A 16,181-nucleotide genomic window follows, 5' to 3' on the forward strand; every position below is an offset into this window, starting at 1 on the left:
TGGTTTTAGAGTTAGGTTTGTGTCTCACCAAGTAGGACACTCATTTTGTGTTGATGAACATCCTGATGACAATATATCCATGTCGTGTTATTCTCTGTATGAATTGAAAAAGTCCCTGGTGGACAAAACTTTTTCATTTATATAATGGTACAATCTGCACATTGTGTTTTATTTACATACAGGACACTCATGTTATATAAAATTTCCCAGTGGCACTTACTTTTTTGATATAGACATCCTGGGGGTGTTCAGTTTTTCATTGTGAGGGGTTTTGCATTCACTGGGTGTTATGGTCTATACTGACTAGGGTTTCTCTTGTATTGTTATTGTGGCTGTGTAAACTAAGAGCTTACCTTGTGTATTTACTGTGAATAGAAACTTATATACTGTTTGTTTTTAAATACCTTAATGTTGAGTCTTTCCTTGGTATTACAGCTCATCAGTAGACAACACTTTTTTGATGAGTTGACAGAGCTAAATTTGGAGGTAATGTGTTGTCCCCATAGAATCAGCTGACTTGGGTTGAGCAGGCATTAGAGAGTGTACACATTATATGTCTTGTGGTTACTACTTGACCCTCTTTTGGCAGGGTGGGAAGATATTAGTTTAATCCCATATGCTCTTGGGCTCTGTGATGCCTCAAGGATAGATGAAGGAAGTTCTCCATTTATTTAATTTGAACATATAACAAGGGATGAGATATATGAGTTGCCCCTTATTGAAAGATCCCTGATGAGGAAATCCACTCATTGTATTGTTTACCAAGATACAGCTGTCATTCCCATTCATTGCACTCATCTAATACATCTTACTCTTCCTCCACACCTCTCCTCACAAATAAGTTCTCCCAGTTGTTGACACTTTTTTAGACTGCCTTCAGCTGTGAGTTATGGTTACAATTTTCAAACATGAGTGAAGTAATCCTTTCAACATTTCAGAGCCAAATTTTCTGAGATTACATTCATGTCTGTGCAGCGAGCATTGCATAATCTTGCAACTCCAGACAAGCTACAGAGTGATGCTGTTGATGTGCGATCTGAACTGGATTTGAGGATTGGTTAGTAAAAGGTTTTTATTTTCAGAATTTATGTATCACAGGGCTTGAGTTCATTTATCATAATTACTGTTTTAAACCAAAGAAAAATTACTTGCTGTTTTCAGTTGGGCCTCTCACTTCCTTTATATCAACTTTCCATCTCAGAAATCTCTACTAACTTACTTGAAGCAAAATCCAAACATCTACATATATGCTGTCTGCTATTGTGCAGGGAGAACACCTTTGAACTTATGTGCTGGTGTATAAAGTGTTTTTAGAAGAGTGACTGATATATATCATCATGATGGCAGCTAGAGTAAGAGTAAGCTGAAATATGAGTAGGTAGAATTAAGAGTGATTAAATTAAAGAAAAAGATTGTTAGTGAGAACTCACGTGACTTGACCTGATCATTTTCTTCTCTCCTTACCTCTTCTCTTTTCCTATATATTCATTGCTTTTCCTGTCTTCTGCCTAGGTGGATTATGTCCTTCAGGGTTTTGTCCCGCTGGGATTTAGTCCTGCCCTCATGGGCCATTAGCTCTCCTGCAGTGCTCCTCTTTTCTGTTTTTCTTAGACAACTATGAAGACTACTCCAATCATTACAGTGACTATGACTACAACAACTATGACTACAATGACTATGACTACAACGACTATGACTATAATGTCTACAACTGCACAACTACAACAACTACAACTGCTGCTGCAGTGGCTGCTACTGTGGCTGCTGCTGTGGCTGCTGTTGCTGTTGCTGCTGCTGCTATGGATGCTGCATCTGCTGCTGCTGCTGATGAAGAAATTAGGAGCAGTAGTAGAAACCACAATGAGGACACTTTTAAGTAAGAGAACCTTCATGAGGTGATTCACTTAAATGTCTTATTTTTCACAGGTGCTGCATTCACCAGGTTTCAGACATTACGATTACAGAAGGTGTTTCCGCAGGCATTGGCTGAGACACTCATTAGTTATGGCTCGTGTCAGTTCCCAACTCTGGGTTTTGTGGTTGAGCGATACAAAGCCATTCAGCAGTTTATTCCTGAGCAGTTTTGGAAAATTAAAGGTACAGTACAGATATTTGGAGGCTAACATAAACCTTTTTTTTGAAGATATGTTTTTTTTGGTGTGTGTGGAAAATAATGAATGTCCTCATTTCAGTACTGTACAAAGAGTTTATTACACTGAAGCAAGAAAAAGTTTGCAACTACAGTATTCTCTTAACAAATCCACCTTTCAAGATAGATAAAATCAAACTATCGTCATACTATTGTTGGCATCTTCGTTGCAAGAGGTTTATCTGTATTAGTCCAGAGTTACTCCTATCTTCAAGAAAAATAGTAGGTCTGATGTAAGCAACTATAGGCCTGTTAGTATACTTAGTATAATATCTAAAATTCTAGAGAGGGCGGTGTATTCTCAAGTAGTTAAGTACCTTAATGACAACAGCATTCTCCATTGCTATCAATCGGGCTTTAGAAGATCCTACTAACCGACACCTCCCTTATTAATCTGATGGATTACCTGAGAACTGAAATGTCAAAGGGGAACCTCATAGGTATGGTAACCTTAGACCTGCAAAAGGCCTTCAATACTGTCAACCACAATATATTATGTAAGAAACTTCAAGCTATCGGCATAGGTTCTGTAGACTGGTTTAAGTCTTACCTTAGCAACAGGAGACAAATAGTCAAAATCAACAAAACGGAATCAGAACCCCTGCCAATAACATGTGGAGTTCCCCAAGGTAGTATTCTGGGTCCCTTATTATTCTTATGTTATGTCAATGATATGCCTATCAGTGTCAAGTGCAAACTCCTACTGTATGCAGATGACAGTGCTCTGTTAGTGACAGGTAAAGACCCACAAGATATTGCTAATGTTTTAACACTGGAACTGGAGTCCTGCAGCAAATGGTTAGTAGACAACAATGGAAATAAATGGTATAAAATACCGACACAATGGCAATATAAACACAAATGCAGTATAATGTGATCCTTTATTGACTACGTTTCGCCCACACAGTGGGCTTTTTCAAGTCACAAACAGAACTACCTGGGGTGGAAGGAACGCGAGTATTTATAGTCCGGCTGAGGTCAGGTGAAGAATGCTGCATCTGATGATGTACCGAGTTGGGTTGTAGAGTCTAAAAACTTGGGTAGCTTGGAAAGGAGACTGGACAAGTTTGTGAGCAGACCTTCTACAGTGTTCTTATGTGGGATAGCGATGAAGAAGTTTCTTGGCAAGTGGTTCAGCTATGTTATAGAAGCCACTATTCTGGTTGAAGTTGTCGGATATAGAAATAAGTGATGATTCCAGGATTCTTCGGTATTGGGTGTTGTCTTCTGTGGCGATAAGTCTTGAGTTTCTGTAGTTTATCAAGTGGTTGTGTGAATTACGGTGTTGTACGCATGCATTCCTTGTGTCGTCAGACCTGCTTGCGTATTGGTGTTCTGAAATACGTGTTTGGAGGTCCCTTGATGTTTCGCCCACGTATAACTTGTTGCAGTCATTACAAGGGATTATGTATACCCCTGCAGAGGATGGAGGCTTGTCCTGCCTACTACTGGTGATGTCCTTGATGGTCGTGGTTGTGGAGGTAGATACTTGGAATGATGTTTTGGCAAAGATGTTGGAAACATGTTTGGCAATGGAGTTGGTGGGAAGGACTATGTATCTCTTCTCGGCAGTGTCTTCTCTGGGTGTGTTGAAGATGTTTAGTGCTCGCCGTCTGCAGTCTCTGATGAAGTGACGAGGATAGTGGAGTTTGGAAAATACCTGTTCAATTATAGTGCATTCTTCCTCAAGGAACTCGTTGCTGCAGATTCTGAGTGCACGCAGGAAGAAGCCTATAATTACACCACGTTTGGTTTTGGTGTCGTGGTGAGAGTAGAAGTGGAGAAGATCGTCGACAACACTCTTCCTTTCCTTGATGTTCTACTCTGCAAAGCTGACCACGAACTTCGTTTTAAAGTCTATCGAAAACCCACCAACCAAAACGATCTTCTCCACTTCTACTCTCACCACGACACCAAAACCAAACGTGGTGTAATTATAGGCTTCTTCCTGCGTGCACTCAGAATCTGCAGCAACGAGTTCCTTGAGGAAGAATGCACTATAATTGAACAGGTATTTTCCAAACTCCACTATCCTCGTCACTTCATCAGAGACTGCAGACGGCGAGCACTAAACATCTTCAACACACCCAGAGAAGACACTGCCGAGAAGAGATACATAGTCCTTCCCACCAACTCCATTGCCAAACATGTTTCCAACATCTTTGCCAAAACATCATTCCAAGTATCTACCTCCACAACCACGACCATCAAGGACATCACCAGTAGTAGGCAGGACAAGCCTCCATCCTCTGCAGGGGTATACATAATCCCTTGTAATGACTGCAACAAGTTATACGTGGGCGAAACATCAAGGGACCTCCAAACACGTATTTCAGAACACCAATACGCAAGCAGGTCTGACGACACAAGGAATGCATGCGTACAACACCGTAATTCACACAACCACTTGATAAACTACAGAAACTCAAGACTTATCGCCACAGAAGACAACACCCAATACCGAAGAATCCTGGAATCATCACTTATTTCTATATCCGACAACTTCAACCAGAATAGTGGCTTCTATAACATAGCTGAACCACTTGCCAAGAAACTTCTTCATCGCTATCCCACATAAGAACACTGTAGAAGGTCTGCTCACAAACTTGTCCAGTCTCCTTTCCAAGCTACCCAAGTTTTTAGACTCTACAACCCAACTCGGTACATCATCAGATGCAGCATTCTTCACCTGACCTCAGCCGGACTATAAATACTCGCGTTCCTTCCACCCCAGGTAGTTCTGTTTGTGACTTGAAAAAGCCCACTGTGTGGGCGAAACGTAGTCAATAAAGGATCACATTATACTGCATTTGTGTTTATAGTAGACAACAAACTATCATTACACCTAGGGAAAACTGAAGCCATTCTCTTTGGCACGAAACATAAACTGAGAAGGGTAAATAATTTTAATGTTCAGTGTAATGGGGAGCCCATCACTTTGGTTTCATCAGTAAAATATCTGGGAATCCCCTTTGACCCATGCATGTCAGAAGAATTGATAGGGAACAGTGTAGTAAAGAAAGCGAATGCCAGACTGAAGTTCCTGTATAGACAAGCACAGTGTCTACCTACTGAGGCTCGCAGGACCCTATGTCTAGCCCTTATACAATGCCATATGGATTACGCTTGCTCTTCATGGTACTCTGCCTTGACAAAAAAACTGAAAGATAGACTGCAAATCACCCAGAACAAAATCGTAAGATTCATCCTGGGGCTGGGACCAAGAGAACATGTAGGCCAGGATGAATTACAGTAGTTGGATATGCTGAATGTTGAAGACAGAGTAAAACAACTGAAGCTAAATCATGTTTATAAAATTGCTCACAAACAGTGTCCAGAATATCTTGCTGTCAATTTTGTCAAGGTTGGGAACCAAAGCAATCATAGTACTAGGGGGAGAGAGCACAACTTTGTAGTACCCACAGTCATTGGCCAGGCGTCAAACACCTTTTATTGTACAGCAATAAAGGAATGGAACAGACTACCCGCACATGTCAAAGCCAGTCATAGCATGAACCAGTTCAAGAAGAGTGCCAAAAGGTGTCTGATGAATGTAGCTACAGAAAGGGAGGGGAATGATTTTCTTTTTTTTAGCTAACATACGTGTAAATTTTACCTTATTCCTAGTAATGACCCTCGTATTGTAGATAGTCTTAATGACCCTCGTGTAGTAGATAGTCTTTTTAGTATGATAATAAGATGTTATCTTCATTGTAGAATAATAAGAAAATATTATAACCTTTATATTATAATAATAAGGTAAAAGGACCCCAATGGAAATAAGTCACTCTGTCTGACTTTTTTGGGTTATCCTAGGTTCTCTACACATATGCTGCTATGTATGATAATTCTATGTAACTGTATTTGTGTATACCTGAATAAACTTACTTACTTACTTACTTACTTACTTACTTACTTACACTGTTAATGTATCTAATCTCAGCTTGTAATATTTTAACAAAATAACAATTTTAAAATAAACCACACCATATTACAATCTGTAATAATTTGTATCTTGTGATGTTTGCAGTCACACATGCTGGAGAAGAAGGTGTTATTGAGTTTTCTTGGCGGCGTGTACGGCTGTTTGACCAAGCAGTGTGTACAGTGTTGTTTGAAATGTGTGAAGATAATCCACAAGCACGAGTCACAAAAGTGATCACTAAGAACAAGAGCAAGTGGCGGCCTCTGCCCCTGGATACTGTGGTGAGTTGTGTATTAAAACCTAAAAAATATATAATAATTAGTGTAACATGTTATTCTTAGTTTCTTTTTATTTTTAAGCTGTTTCATTTTACAGTTAGGTAGACAGCTTGTGTTTTAGCCATGCTCTACAAAACTCACATGAAATACATTACTTACTGGCAGAAACAAATGTATCACTGAGAGAGAGAAACACATAAATATTGGAAAAATAAACACATAAGCTGTATAATGTGAGCCTTTATTGACAACGTTTTGCCCACACAGTGGGCTTTATCAAGTCACAAACAGATCTACCTGGGTGAAAGGTGCGTGAGTATTTATAGGATGGAGTCAGGTAGAGAATGCTGGGTACGTTGGATCTGATGAGAACCTGCATGGGACTGGCGGGTGCACAGTTTCTTGGCAAGGGGTTCAGCAAAACAACAGTTTCTGTAACATAGCTGAACCCCTTGCCAAGAAACTTCTTCATCGTTATCCCACATAACTACATATGCACCCGCCAGTCTCGTGCAGGTCCTCATGAGATCCAACCTGCCCAGCATTCTCCACCTGATTCCATTCTATTAATACTCATGTACCTTTCACCCAGGTAGATCTGTATGACTTGATAAAGCCCACTGTGTGGACAAAACATTGTCAACAAAGGATCACATTATACTGCTTATGTGTTTATTTTTCCATTGTGTCAGTATTTTATACCATTTATTTCCATATGAATATTACTGACATTGAGACAAATATATTACTGAGAAATGGGTATTACTGAGAGAGACATGTATGTTCTAGAGATAAGTGTGTTACTGAGAGAGATTTCTCAGAGAGACAGGTATATTACAGAAATGTGTGTTATTCGGGAGCAAGGGGCTAGTAACCCCTTCTGTATAAATTATTAAGTTAAAAAAAGAAAAATTTTTGTTTTTCTTTTTAGGTCACCCTGCCTTGGTGGGATACAGCTCATTTGTTGAAGAAAAAAGTGTTTTTGAGAGAAACACAAGTGTATTACTGAGAGTCAGAGAGAGTGAGAGAGGTGTTGATAATAAATTTTCTAAAAATTAGGATATAACGTTAACCCCTTGAGGGTCCGTGCCGTAGATCTATGGCTTTACGTTGAGGGTCCAAACCGTAGATCTATGTCATGAGCTCAGCTCACTCTGATAAGCTCTGAGCGGTAAAATTTGGCCTTGATATGAGAGAATACATCTATGTGGTATGTGTGCACCACATAAAACAAATCTGCAGCACGTAGTGCAGAATGAGAGGAAAAAACTGAGACCGCAATTTTTGATTAAAACAGCAAATTTGCAGTGTTTTTCGTATGTTTTTTATAGTTGTATTTGTGATTTCTTGGTCTCAATTGATAGAATGGAAGACATTTTACAGAAATAGAGATGATTTTGATTGGTTTTAATACTAGAAATGGCTTGAAACTGAGCTCAAAGTAGCGGATATATTAAATTTTTGCCGATGTTCAAGAGTAAACAAATGACCTCACACGTCTAATATACGCCTGCTGGTGGGTCTAATATACGTTCACAAATGTGGTGATATTATTTATGCAATTATTACAATATTGCATAACAGTAAATCTTCTATTTTTTTGATTTGAATAAAAATTCATTGTGAATAAAAAATCAAAATGGAATTCATTAGTAAAGCCTGAAAACATAACTAATGAACAAAGGAAATGTTAGTTTAGTGCCAAGAATGCCTGCATTGTTTATTCTGGACCCTATTTTAAAATTGGAGTATTTTGAAATTTACATTAAATTGGCCACTTTGACTTGGCGAATTCTTGTGTTCAGTCGATAGAATAGAAGTAATACTAAAAACATCCTCAGATATCCTAAGACTGATTAGGATTGCACCTGTCTATAAAGTGTAGATCCATCTGATTGAGTATACTATAACATTGTACTCCTAAAACTAGAGCACTGTGGAAGAATAAAGAGATCATGCATTCATCCACATATAGTTTTACCTCAATGACAGACTCCAACATGTGACTATAAAGAACACCAATTTATTTTCTCAACCCATCAACATAAGGGGTTGCAAGGCAGTGTCCTAGAACCACTCACTTTGTTTTTTACACTAATGACCTACCTAGTCATTGTGGTAGTCTACAAGCCTCCGGATGCAACATCCCAGCAATTCCAGGAACAGCTGTTAAAAATTGACCACTGTCTGGAAAACCTTCCAGCTCCTGCACCCAACATCTTGCTCCTGGGAGATTTCAACTTAAGGCACCTAAAATGGAGGAATATAGCAAATAATATTGTTGCAGTAATAACACCAGGAGGCAGCTCTGATGAAAACTCACACTCACGCGAGCTTTTAAATCTCTGCACAAAATTCAATTTAAACCAGCAAATAATAGAGCCTACTAGACTGGAGAATACACTAGACCTCATCTTCACTAACAATGATGATCTGATAAGAAATGTCACCATATCAAAAACAATATACTCAGATCACAACATAATTGAGGTTCAGTCATGTATGCGAGGAGCCCCAGACCGACATAATGAGACTAGTCACGAGGGAGCATTCACCAAATTCAACTTCAATAACAAAAACATAAAGTGGGACCAAGTAAACCAAGTCCTAACCGATATAAGCTGGGAAGATATACTAAGCAACACAGACCCCAACTTATGCCTAGAACAGATTAACTCGGTGGCACTCGATGTATGCACAAGGCTTATTCCTCTAAGAAAAAGGAGGAGTAGATGTAAAACAGAAAGAGACAGGCGCTCCCTTTACAGGCGACGGAAAAGAATAACAGAGCGGCTAAAAGAGGTCAATATATCTGAAATGCGTAGGGAGACACTGGTCAGAGAAATAGCAAGCATCGAACTTAAGCTAAAAGAATCCTTTAGGAGTCAGGAATCGCGGGAAGAACTAAAAGCCATAAATGAAATCGAAAGAAACCCAAAGTATTTCTTCTCCTATGCCAAATCAAAATCGAGAACAACGTCCAGTATTGGGCCCCTACTTAAACAAGATGGGTCCTACACAGATGACAGCAAGGAAATGAGTGAGCTACTCAAGTCCCAATATGACTCAGTTTTTAGCAAGCCGCTAACCAGACTGAGAGTCGAAGATCAAAATGAATTTTTTATGAGAGAGCCACAAAATTTGATTAACACAAGCCTATCCGATGTTATCCTGACGTCAAATGACTTCGAACAGGCGATAAATGACATGCCCATGCACTCTGCCCCAGGGCCAGACTCATGGAACTCTGTGTTCATCAAGAACTGCAAGAAGCCCCTATCACGAGCCTTTTCCATCCTATGGAGAGGGAGCATGGACACGGGGGTCGTCCCACAGTTACTAAAAACAACAGACATAGCCCCACTCCACAAAGGGGGCAGTAAAGCAACAGCAAAGAACTACAGACCAATAGCACTAACATCCCATATCATAAAAATCTTTGAAAGGGTCCTAAGAAGCAAGATCACCACCCATCTAGAAACCCATCAGTTACACAACCCAGGGCAACATGGGTTTAGAACAGGTCGCTCCTGTCTGTCTCAACTATTGGATCACTACGACAAGGTCCTAAATGCACTAGAAGACAAAAAGAATGCAGATGTAATATATACAGACTTTGCAAAAGCCTTCGACAAGTGTGACCATGGCATAATAGCGCACAAAATGCGTGCTAAAGGAATAACAAGAAAAGTCGGTCGATGGATCTATAATTTCCTCACTAACAGAACACAGAGAGTAGTCGTCAACAGAGTAAAGTCCGAGGCAGCTACGGTGAAAAGCTCTGTTCCACAAGGCACAGTACTCGCTCCCATCTTGTTCCTCATCCTCATATCCGACATAGACAAGGATGTCAGCCACAGCACCATGTCTTCCTTTGCAGATGACACCCGAATCTGCATGACAGTGTCTTCCATTGCAGACACTGCAAAGCTCCAGGCGGACATCAACCAAATCTTTCAGTGGGCTGCAGAAAACAATATGAAGTTCAACGATGAGAAATTTCAATTACTCAGATATGGTAAACATGAGGAAATTAAATCTTCATCAGAGTACAAAACAAATTCTGGCCACAAAATAGAGCGAAACACCAACGTCAAAGACCTGGGAGTGATCATGTCGGAGGATCTCACCTTCAAGGACCATAACATTGTATCAATCGCATCTGCTAGAAAAATGACAGGATGGATAATGAGAACCTTCAAAACTAGGGAGGCCAAGCCCATGATGACACTCTTCAGGTCACTTGTTCTATCTAGGCTGGAATATTGCTGCACACTAACAGCACCTTTCAAGGCAGGTGAAATTGCCGACCTAGAAAATGTACAGAGAACTTTCACGGCGCGCATAACGGAGATAAAACACCTCAATTATTGGGAGCGCTTGAGGTTCCTAAACCTGTATTCCCTGGAACGCAGGAGGGAGAGATACATGATTATATACACCTGGAAAATCCTAGAGGGACTAGTACCGAACTTGCACACGAAAATCACTCACTACGAAAGCAAAAGACTTGGCAGACGATGCACCATCCCCCCAATGAAAAGCAGGGGTGTCACTAGCACGTTAAGAGACCATACAATAAGTGTCAGGGGCCCGAGACTGTTCAACTGCCTCCCAGCACACGTAAGGGGGATTACCAACAGACCCCTGGCAGTCTTCAAGCTGGCACTGGACAAGCACCTAAAGTCAGTTCCGGATCAGCCGGGCTGTGGCTCGTACGTTGGTTTGCGTGCAGCCAGCAGCAACAGCCTGGTTGATCAGGCTCTGATCCACCAGGAGGCCTGGTCACAGACCGGGCCGCGGGGGCGTTGACCCCCGGAACTCTCTCCAGGTAAACTCCAGGTACCAAATGCATCTCGACAACTTAGGCCAATCTTATTCATGGATGACACTACAGTGGAACCTCAAAAATTGAACTGCTCCCAACTCAACCAATTATGTAAGTGTATTTTTGTAAGTGCTTTTGTAAGTGTATTTTTGAGGGTCTGAAATGGACTAATCTAATTTACATTATTCCTGATGGGAATAAATTCGTTCGGTAGCGACACTTGAACAGCCTTCTGGACCGAAGAAAGTTCTATATTTGAGGTTCCACTGTATTTATGTGATCTTCGACCTAGATCCAGTTGAACTCAACAACAGTTAATTTTGAACTAGAAAACATATCATCCTGGATGACAACAAATAAACACTCATCATTGACAAGTCATACTACAGTGTTTGTTATTTAAGTATGCTGGGTGGAAGGCACTCAGCATAATTCAGTGTTCAAAGTAATACCCTACCCTGGTAGGTTTGTGAATAAGACAAAAATTATGCTGGCCTAGCATCTCTAAGAGGAATGTCTTAGGATTCCCTATGGCCTTCTAGTCTTGTGTGGTGGATGGTTTTGTCATTGGTTCCCCTTTGCTGTGTAGTCTTGAGGGCTGAGTTTGTCAGACATTTTTGTATATTGATGAATTAAAATAGGCAGGTGTAATTTGCTGACAAAAGAGACAGTTGCAAGAAGCCATAATCGTGTGTGTCCTGTAAGGACCTGGTTACATCGGTTCCTCGAGGACAGTGTTGATGATGTGCCCATACCAAAAGCATGTCCAGGAAAGCCTAGATGAGCATCCCCACTAATGTTATCTGTAATAACGAGCCTAGAATTGCTCTGTTATCATTTGACCAAATCTTTCACTTAGTGGAGTGCAAGGTTTTTATGCAAGACAGAAAAGTGTATTTCTGTGATGCAAGTGTATTACTGAGAGAGATAGAAGTGTATTACTAAGATACAAATACTGTATATTGCTGTGACAAGAGTATTACTGAGAGAGAGACTAATGTATTACTGTATTCAGACAGACAGACAGATGTGTTACTAATATACAGGTATCACTGAGAGACACACAAGTGTATTATTGAGAGAAATGTGTATTACTAATAGGGATACAAGTGTAATACTCAGAAACACTTGTGTTACTGGTAAGGGCACAAGTGTATTATTGAAAGAGACACAAGTATGTTACTGCAACAAACAAGTGTATTACTGTGGTGACAAGTATGTAAATGTGACAAACAAGTGTGTTACTGTGACAAACAAGTGTGCCACTATGACAAACAAGTGTGCTACTGTGACAAACAAGTGTGCTACTATGACAAACAAGTGTGCTACTGTGACAAACAAGTGTGCTACTGTGACAAACAAGTTCTGAGTTTGTAAAATGTATGAACTTAAACAGCAATAGTGAAAATAACATTAAAAGGTATTTACTATACTTAAATTGCAGGAACTTGAGAAATTAGCATCACGCAGATTCCACATCAGTGCTAAGGAAACTATGAAAATTGCAGAAAAGCTGTACACACAGGGTTACATAAGTTACCCTCGAACGGAAACTAACATTTTTCCCAAAGAGCTTGATCTTCTTCCGCTGGTGGAGATGCAGACTCAAGATCAAAACTGGGGAGGTAGGCCTATATTAAATATACTCATCATTATTTTATTTTACTTTACTTTCTGTACATGTCATATAGAAAAAGAATTATTCTATAATTTGAATGGAAATGATGATGTTACTGCATATCCTTCCAAACTGCCAATATCCCAAATCCCTCCTGTCATATCTGAGTGCCTCTGCAAAGACAGTACTCACCTAGTTGTGGTTGCAGGGGTCAATTCATAACTCCTGCCCCTGCCTCTATACTGGCCTCTACTGGCTCACACTCCTTGCACCATGAGCTTTATCATACCTGTGCTTAAAGCTATGAATGGATCCTGCCTCCACTACATCGCTTTCCAAACTATTCTACTTCCTGACTACTCTGTGACTGAAGAAATACTTCCTAACATCTCTGTGATTCATCTGAGTCTTCAACTTCCAATTGTGTCCCATCTCTGGAACATTCTGTCTCTGTCCACCTTGTCATTTCCTCTCAGTATTTTATATGTCGTTATCATGTCCCCCCATCTCTCCTGTCCTCCAGTGTCGTCAGGTCGATTTCCCTTAGCCTCTCCTCATAGGACATACCCCTTAGCTCTGGGACTAGTCTTGTTGTAAACCTTTGCACTTTCTCTAGTTTCTTTACGTGTATGGCTAGGTGTGCGTTCCAAACTGGTGCTGCTTACTACAATATGGGCCTAATGTACACAGTGTACAGGGTCCTGAACGATTCCTTATTAAGATGGCGGAATGCTGTTCTTAGGTTTGCAAGGTGGCCTTGTGCTGTAGCAGTTATTTGGTTGGTGTGTGCCTCAGGAGATGTGCCTGGTGTTATGCTCACCTCAAGATCTTTTTCCTTGAGTGAGATTTGTAGTCTCTGGCCCTCTAGACTGTACTCTGTCTGCAGTCTTCTTTGCCCTTTCCCAGTCTTCATGACTTTGCACTTGGTGGAGTTGAACTCCAGGAGCCAATTTCTGGACCAGGCCTGGAGCCTGTCCAGATACCTTTGTAGTTCTGCCTGGTCCTTGTCCGATTGTATTCTTCTCATCAACTTCACTCATCTGCAAACAAGGACACTTTGAAGTCTATTCCTTCTGTCATGTCGTTCTCAAGTACCAGAAACAGCACTGGTCCTAGGTCTGACCCCTGTGGAACCCCACTCATCACAGGCGCCCGCTCTGACACCTCGCCACGTACCATGACTCGCTGCTGTTTTCCTGATAGGTCTTCCCTGTCATCCCTGCTTGGTCCTCCAGTTTTTGCACTAATCTCTTGTGTGGAACTGTGTCAAATGCCTTCTTACAGTCCAAGAAAATGCAATCTACCCACCCCTCTCTCTCTTGTCTTACTGCTGTCACCCTCTCATAAAACTCCAGTAGGTTTGTGACACAGGATTTCCCGTCCCTGAAACCGTGTTGGCTGTTGTTGATAAGCTTATTCATTTCTAGGTGTTCCACCACTCTTCTGATAATCTTCTCCATGACTTTACATACAGTGATTAAAAATGTGTGATGGTGAAAATGTTGAATGATGAGGAAAGTGTTTTTTTTTTTTTTTTTTTTTTTTCTTTCTTTTTGGGTCACCTTGCCTCGGTGGGAAACAGCTGACGTGTTAAAAAAAAAAATTACTGCAGAGACTGAAGCATGGGCAACACTCCAAGAGTATTTATATTGGCATAATTAATACAAAGTTTAGTTCAGCTAAGCCTTGCTTAATGACCTAGATAGGGACCAGATGAAAGGTTTGTTAAGTGAAAAATACTTTAAATGAATCACTGTTTCTGTAGACACATGTACACGCACACACACATGCACACACACATGCACATACACATGCACACACACATGCACACACACATGCACATACACATGCACACACACATGCGCACACACACACACACACACCTAGTAGCGACCAGTGAAGAGGCGGGGCCAGGAGCTTGGATTCGACCCCTGCAACCTCAACTAGGTGAGTACAACTAGGTGAGTACATGCACACACACAGGAGCTTGGACTCGACCCCTGCAACCTCAACTAGGTGAGTACACACACACACACACACACACACACACACACACACACACACACACACACACACACACACACACACACACACACACACACACACACACACACACACACACACACAAACACACAGAGCAGCAAGGGCAAGCACACACACAACTATCCTCAGAACCCCACAACCTATCACACCATCCCAACACACAATACAATCCATACCCACAGCTTCCACCCAACCCCCAACCATAGAATCCCACAGTATGCTACCAGGTCTCCCACCCCCACAGGCCCCCCAAACCACAGTGTTGGAAAGGAAACTGAAGGTATGGTACACAAACGCTGATGGAATAACAAACAAGTGGGAGGAGTGGCACGAAAGAGTCAAAGAGGCATCACCAGACATCATAGCGATCACAGAAACCAAGCTTACAGGTATGATAACAGATGCCATCTTTCCAGCGGGATACCAGATCCTGAGAAAAGACAGAAGGAACGGGGGGGGGGGGGGGGCGGGGCCCAGTGGAGGAGGGGCATTGCTGATCAAACACCGATGGAATTTTGATGAGCTGGAGAGAGGAGACAGCGGAGAAGAATGATTACATAGCGGGAACGCTTCACTCTGGTGGTCCCAAGGTGATAATTGCAGTGATGTATAACCCACCACAGAACAGCAGGAGGCCAAGGCAAGAGTATGACGAGAGCAATAGAGTGATGGTTGACACACTGGCTGCAGTGGCCAGAAGAGCTCATGCATGCAGGGCAAAGCTCCTGATCATGGGCGACTTTAACCACAAGGAGATCGAATGGGAGAACTTGGAGCCACATGGGGGCCAAGATACATGGAGGGCTAAGATGATGGAGGTGGTACTGGAAAAATTCATGTACCAACACATAAGGGACACTACAAGAGAGAGAGGAGAGGATGAACCAGCAAGACTGGACTTAGTATTCACCTTGAGTAGTGCAGATATTGAGGACATCACATATGAAAGACCCCTTGGGGCCAACGATCATGTGGTTTTGAGCTTCGAATACACAGTAGAGCTACAAGTGGAGGGGGAAGCAGGAAGGCAAGGACAAATGAAACCAAACTACAGGAAAGGGGACTACACAGGAATGAGGAACTTCCTGAATGAGGTTCAGTGGGACAGAGAACTGGCAGGGAAGCCAGTTAATGAGATGATGGAATATGTAGCAACAATGTGCAAGGAGGCTGAGGAGAGGTTTGTACCCAAGGGTAACAGGAATAATGAAAAAGCCAGGATGAGCCCATGGTTCACCCAAAGATGCAAGGAGGCAAAAACCAAGTGTGCTAGGGAATGGAAGAAATATAGAAGGCAAAGGACCCAGGAGAATAAGGAGAACAGTCGTAGAGCCAGAAAC

The 16,181-nt window shown here is 41.5% G+C and overlaps 1 protein-coding gene across 7 annotated transcripts in view; it reads left to right on the plus strand.

Annotated features, from left to right (window-relative positions):
• The window catches only part of Top3alpha (topoisomerase 3-alpha), a 108,627-nt gene that overhangs the window by 18,737 nt on the left and 73,709 nt on the right, over window positions 1-16,181 (plus strand). For all 7 annotated transcript variants that reach the window (XM_070099288.1, XM_053798991.2, XM_053798989.2 and 4 more), the window contains exons 5-8: window positions 939-1,057; window positions 1,927-2,097; window positions 6,180-6,355; window positions 12,625-12,805. In XM_070099288.1, the coding sequence (XP_069955389.1) occupies window positions 939-1,057; window positions 1,927-2,097; window positions 6,180-6,355; window positions 12,625-12,805 (647 nt within the window). The remainder of the gene's footprint in view (window positions 1-938; window positions 1,058-1,926; window positions 2,098-6,179; window positions 6,356-12,624; window positions 12,806-16,181) is intronic.

The sequence above is a fragment of the Cherax quadricarinatus genome, chromosome 66 (assembly GCF_038502225.1).
Source record: "Cherax quadricarinatus isolate ZL_2023a chromosome 66, ASM3850222v1, whole genome shotgun sequence".
Classification (NCBI taxonomy): Eukaryota; Metazoa; Arthropoda; class Malacostraca; order Decapoda; family Parastacidae; genus Cherax; species Cherax quadricarinatus.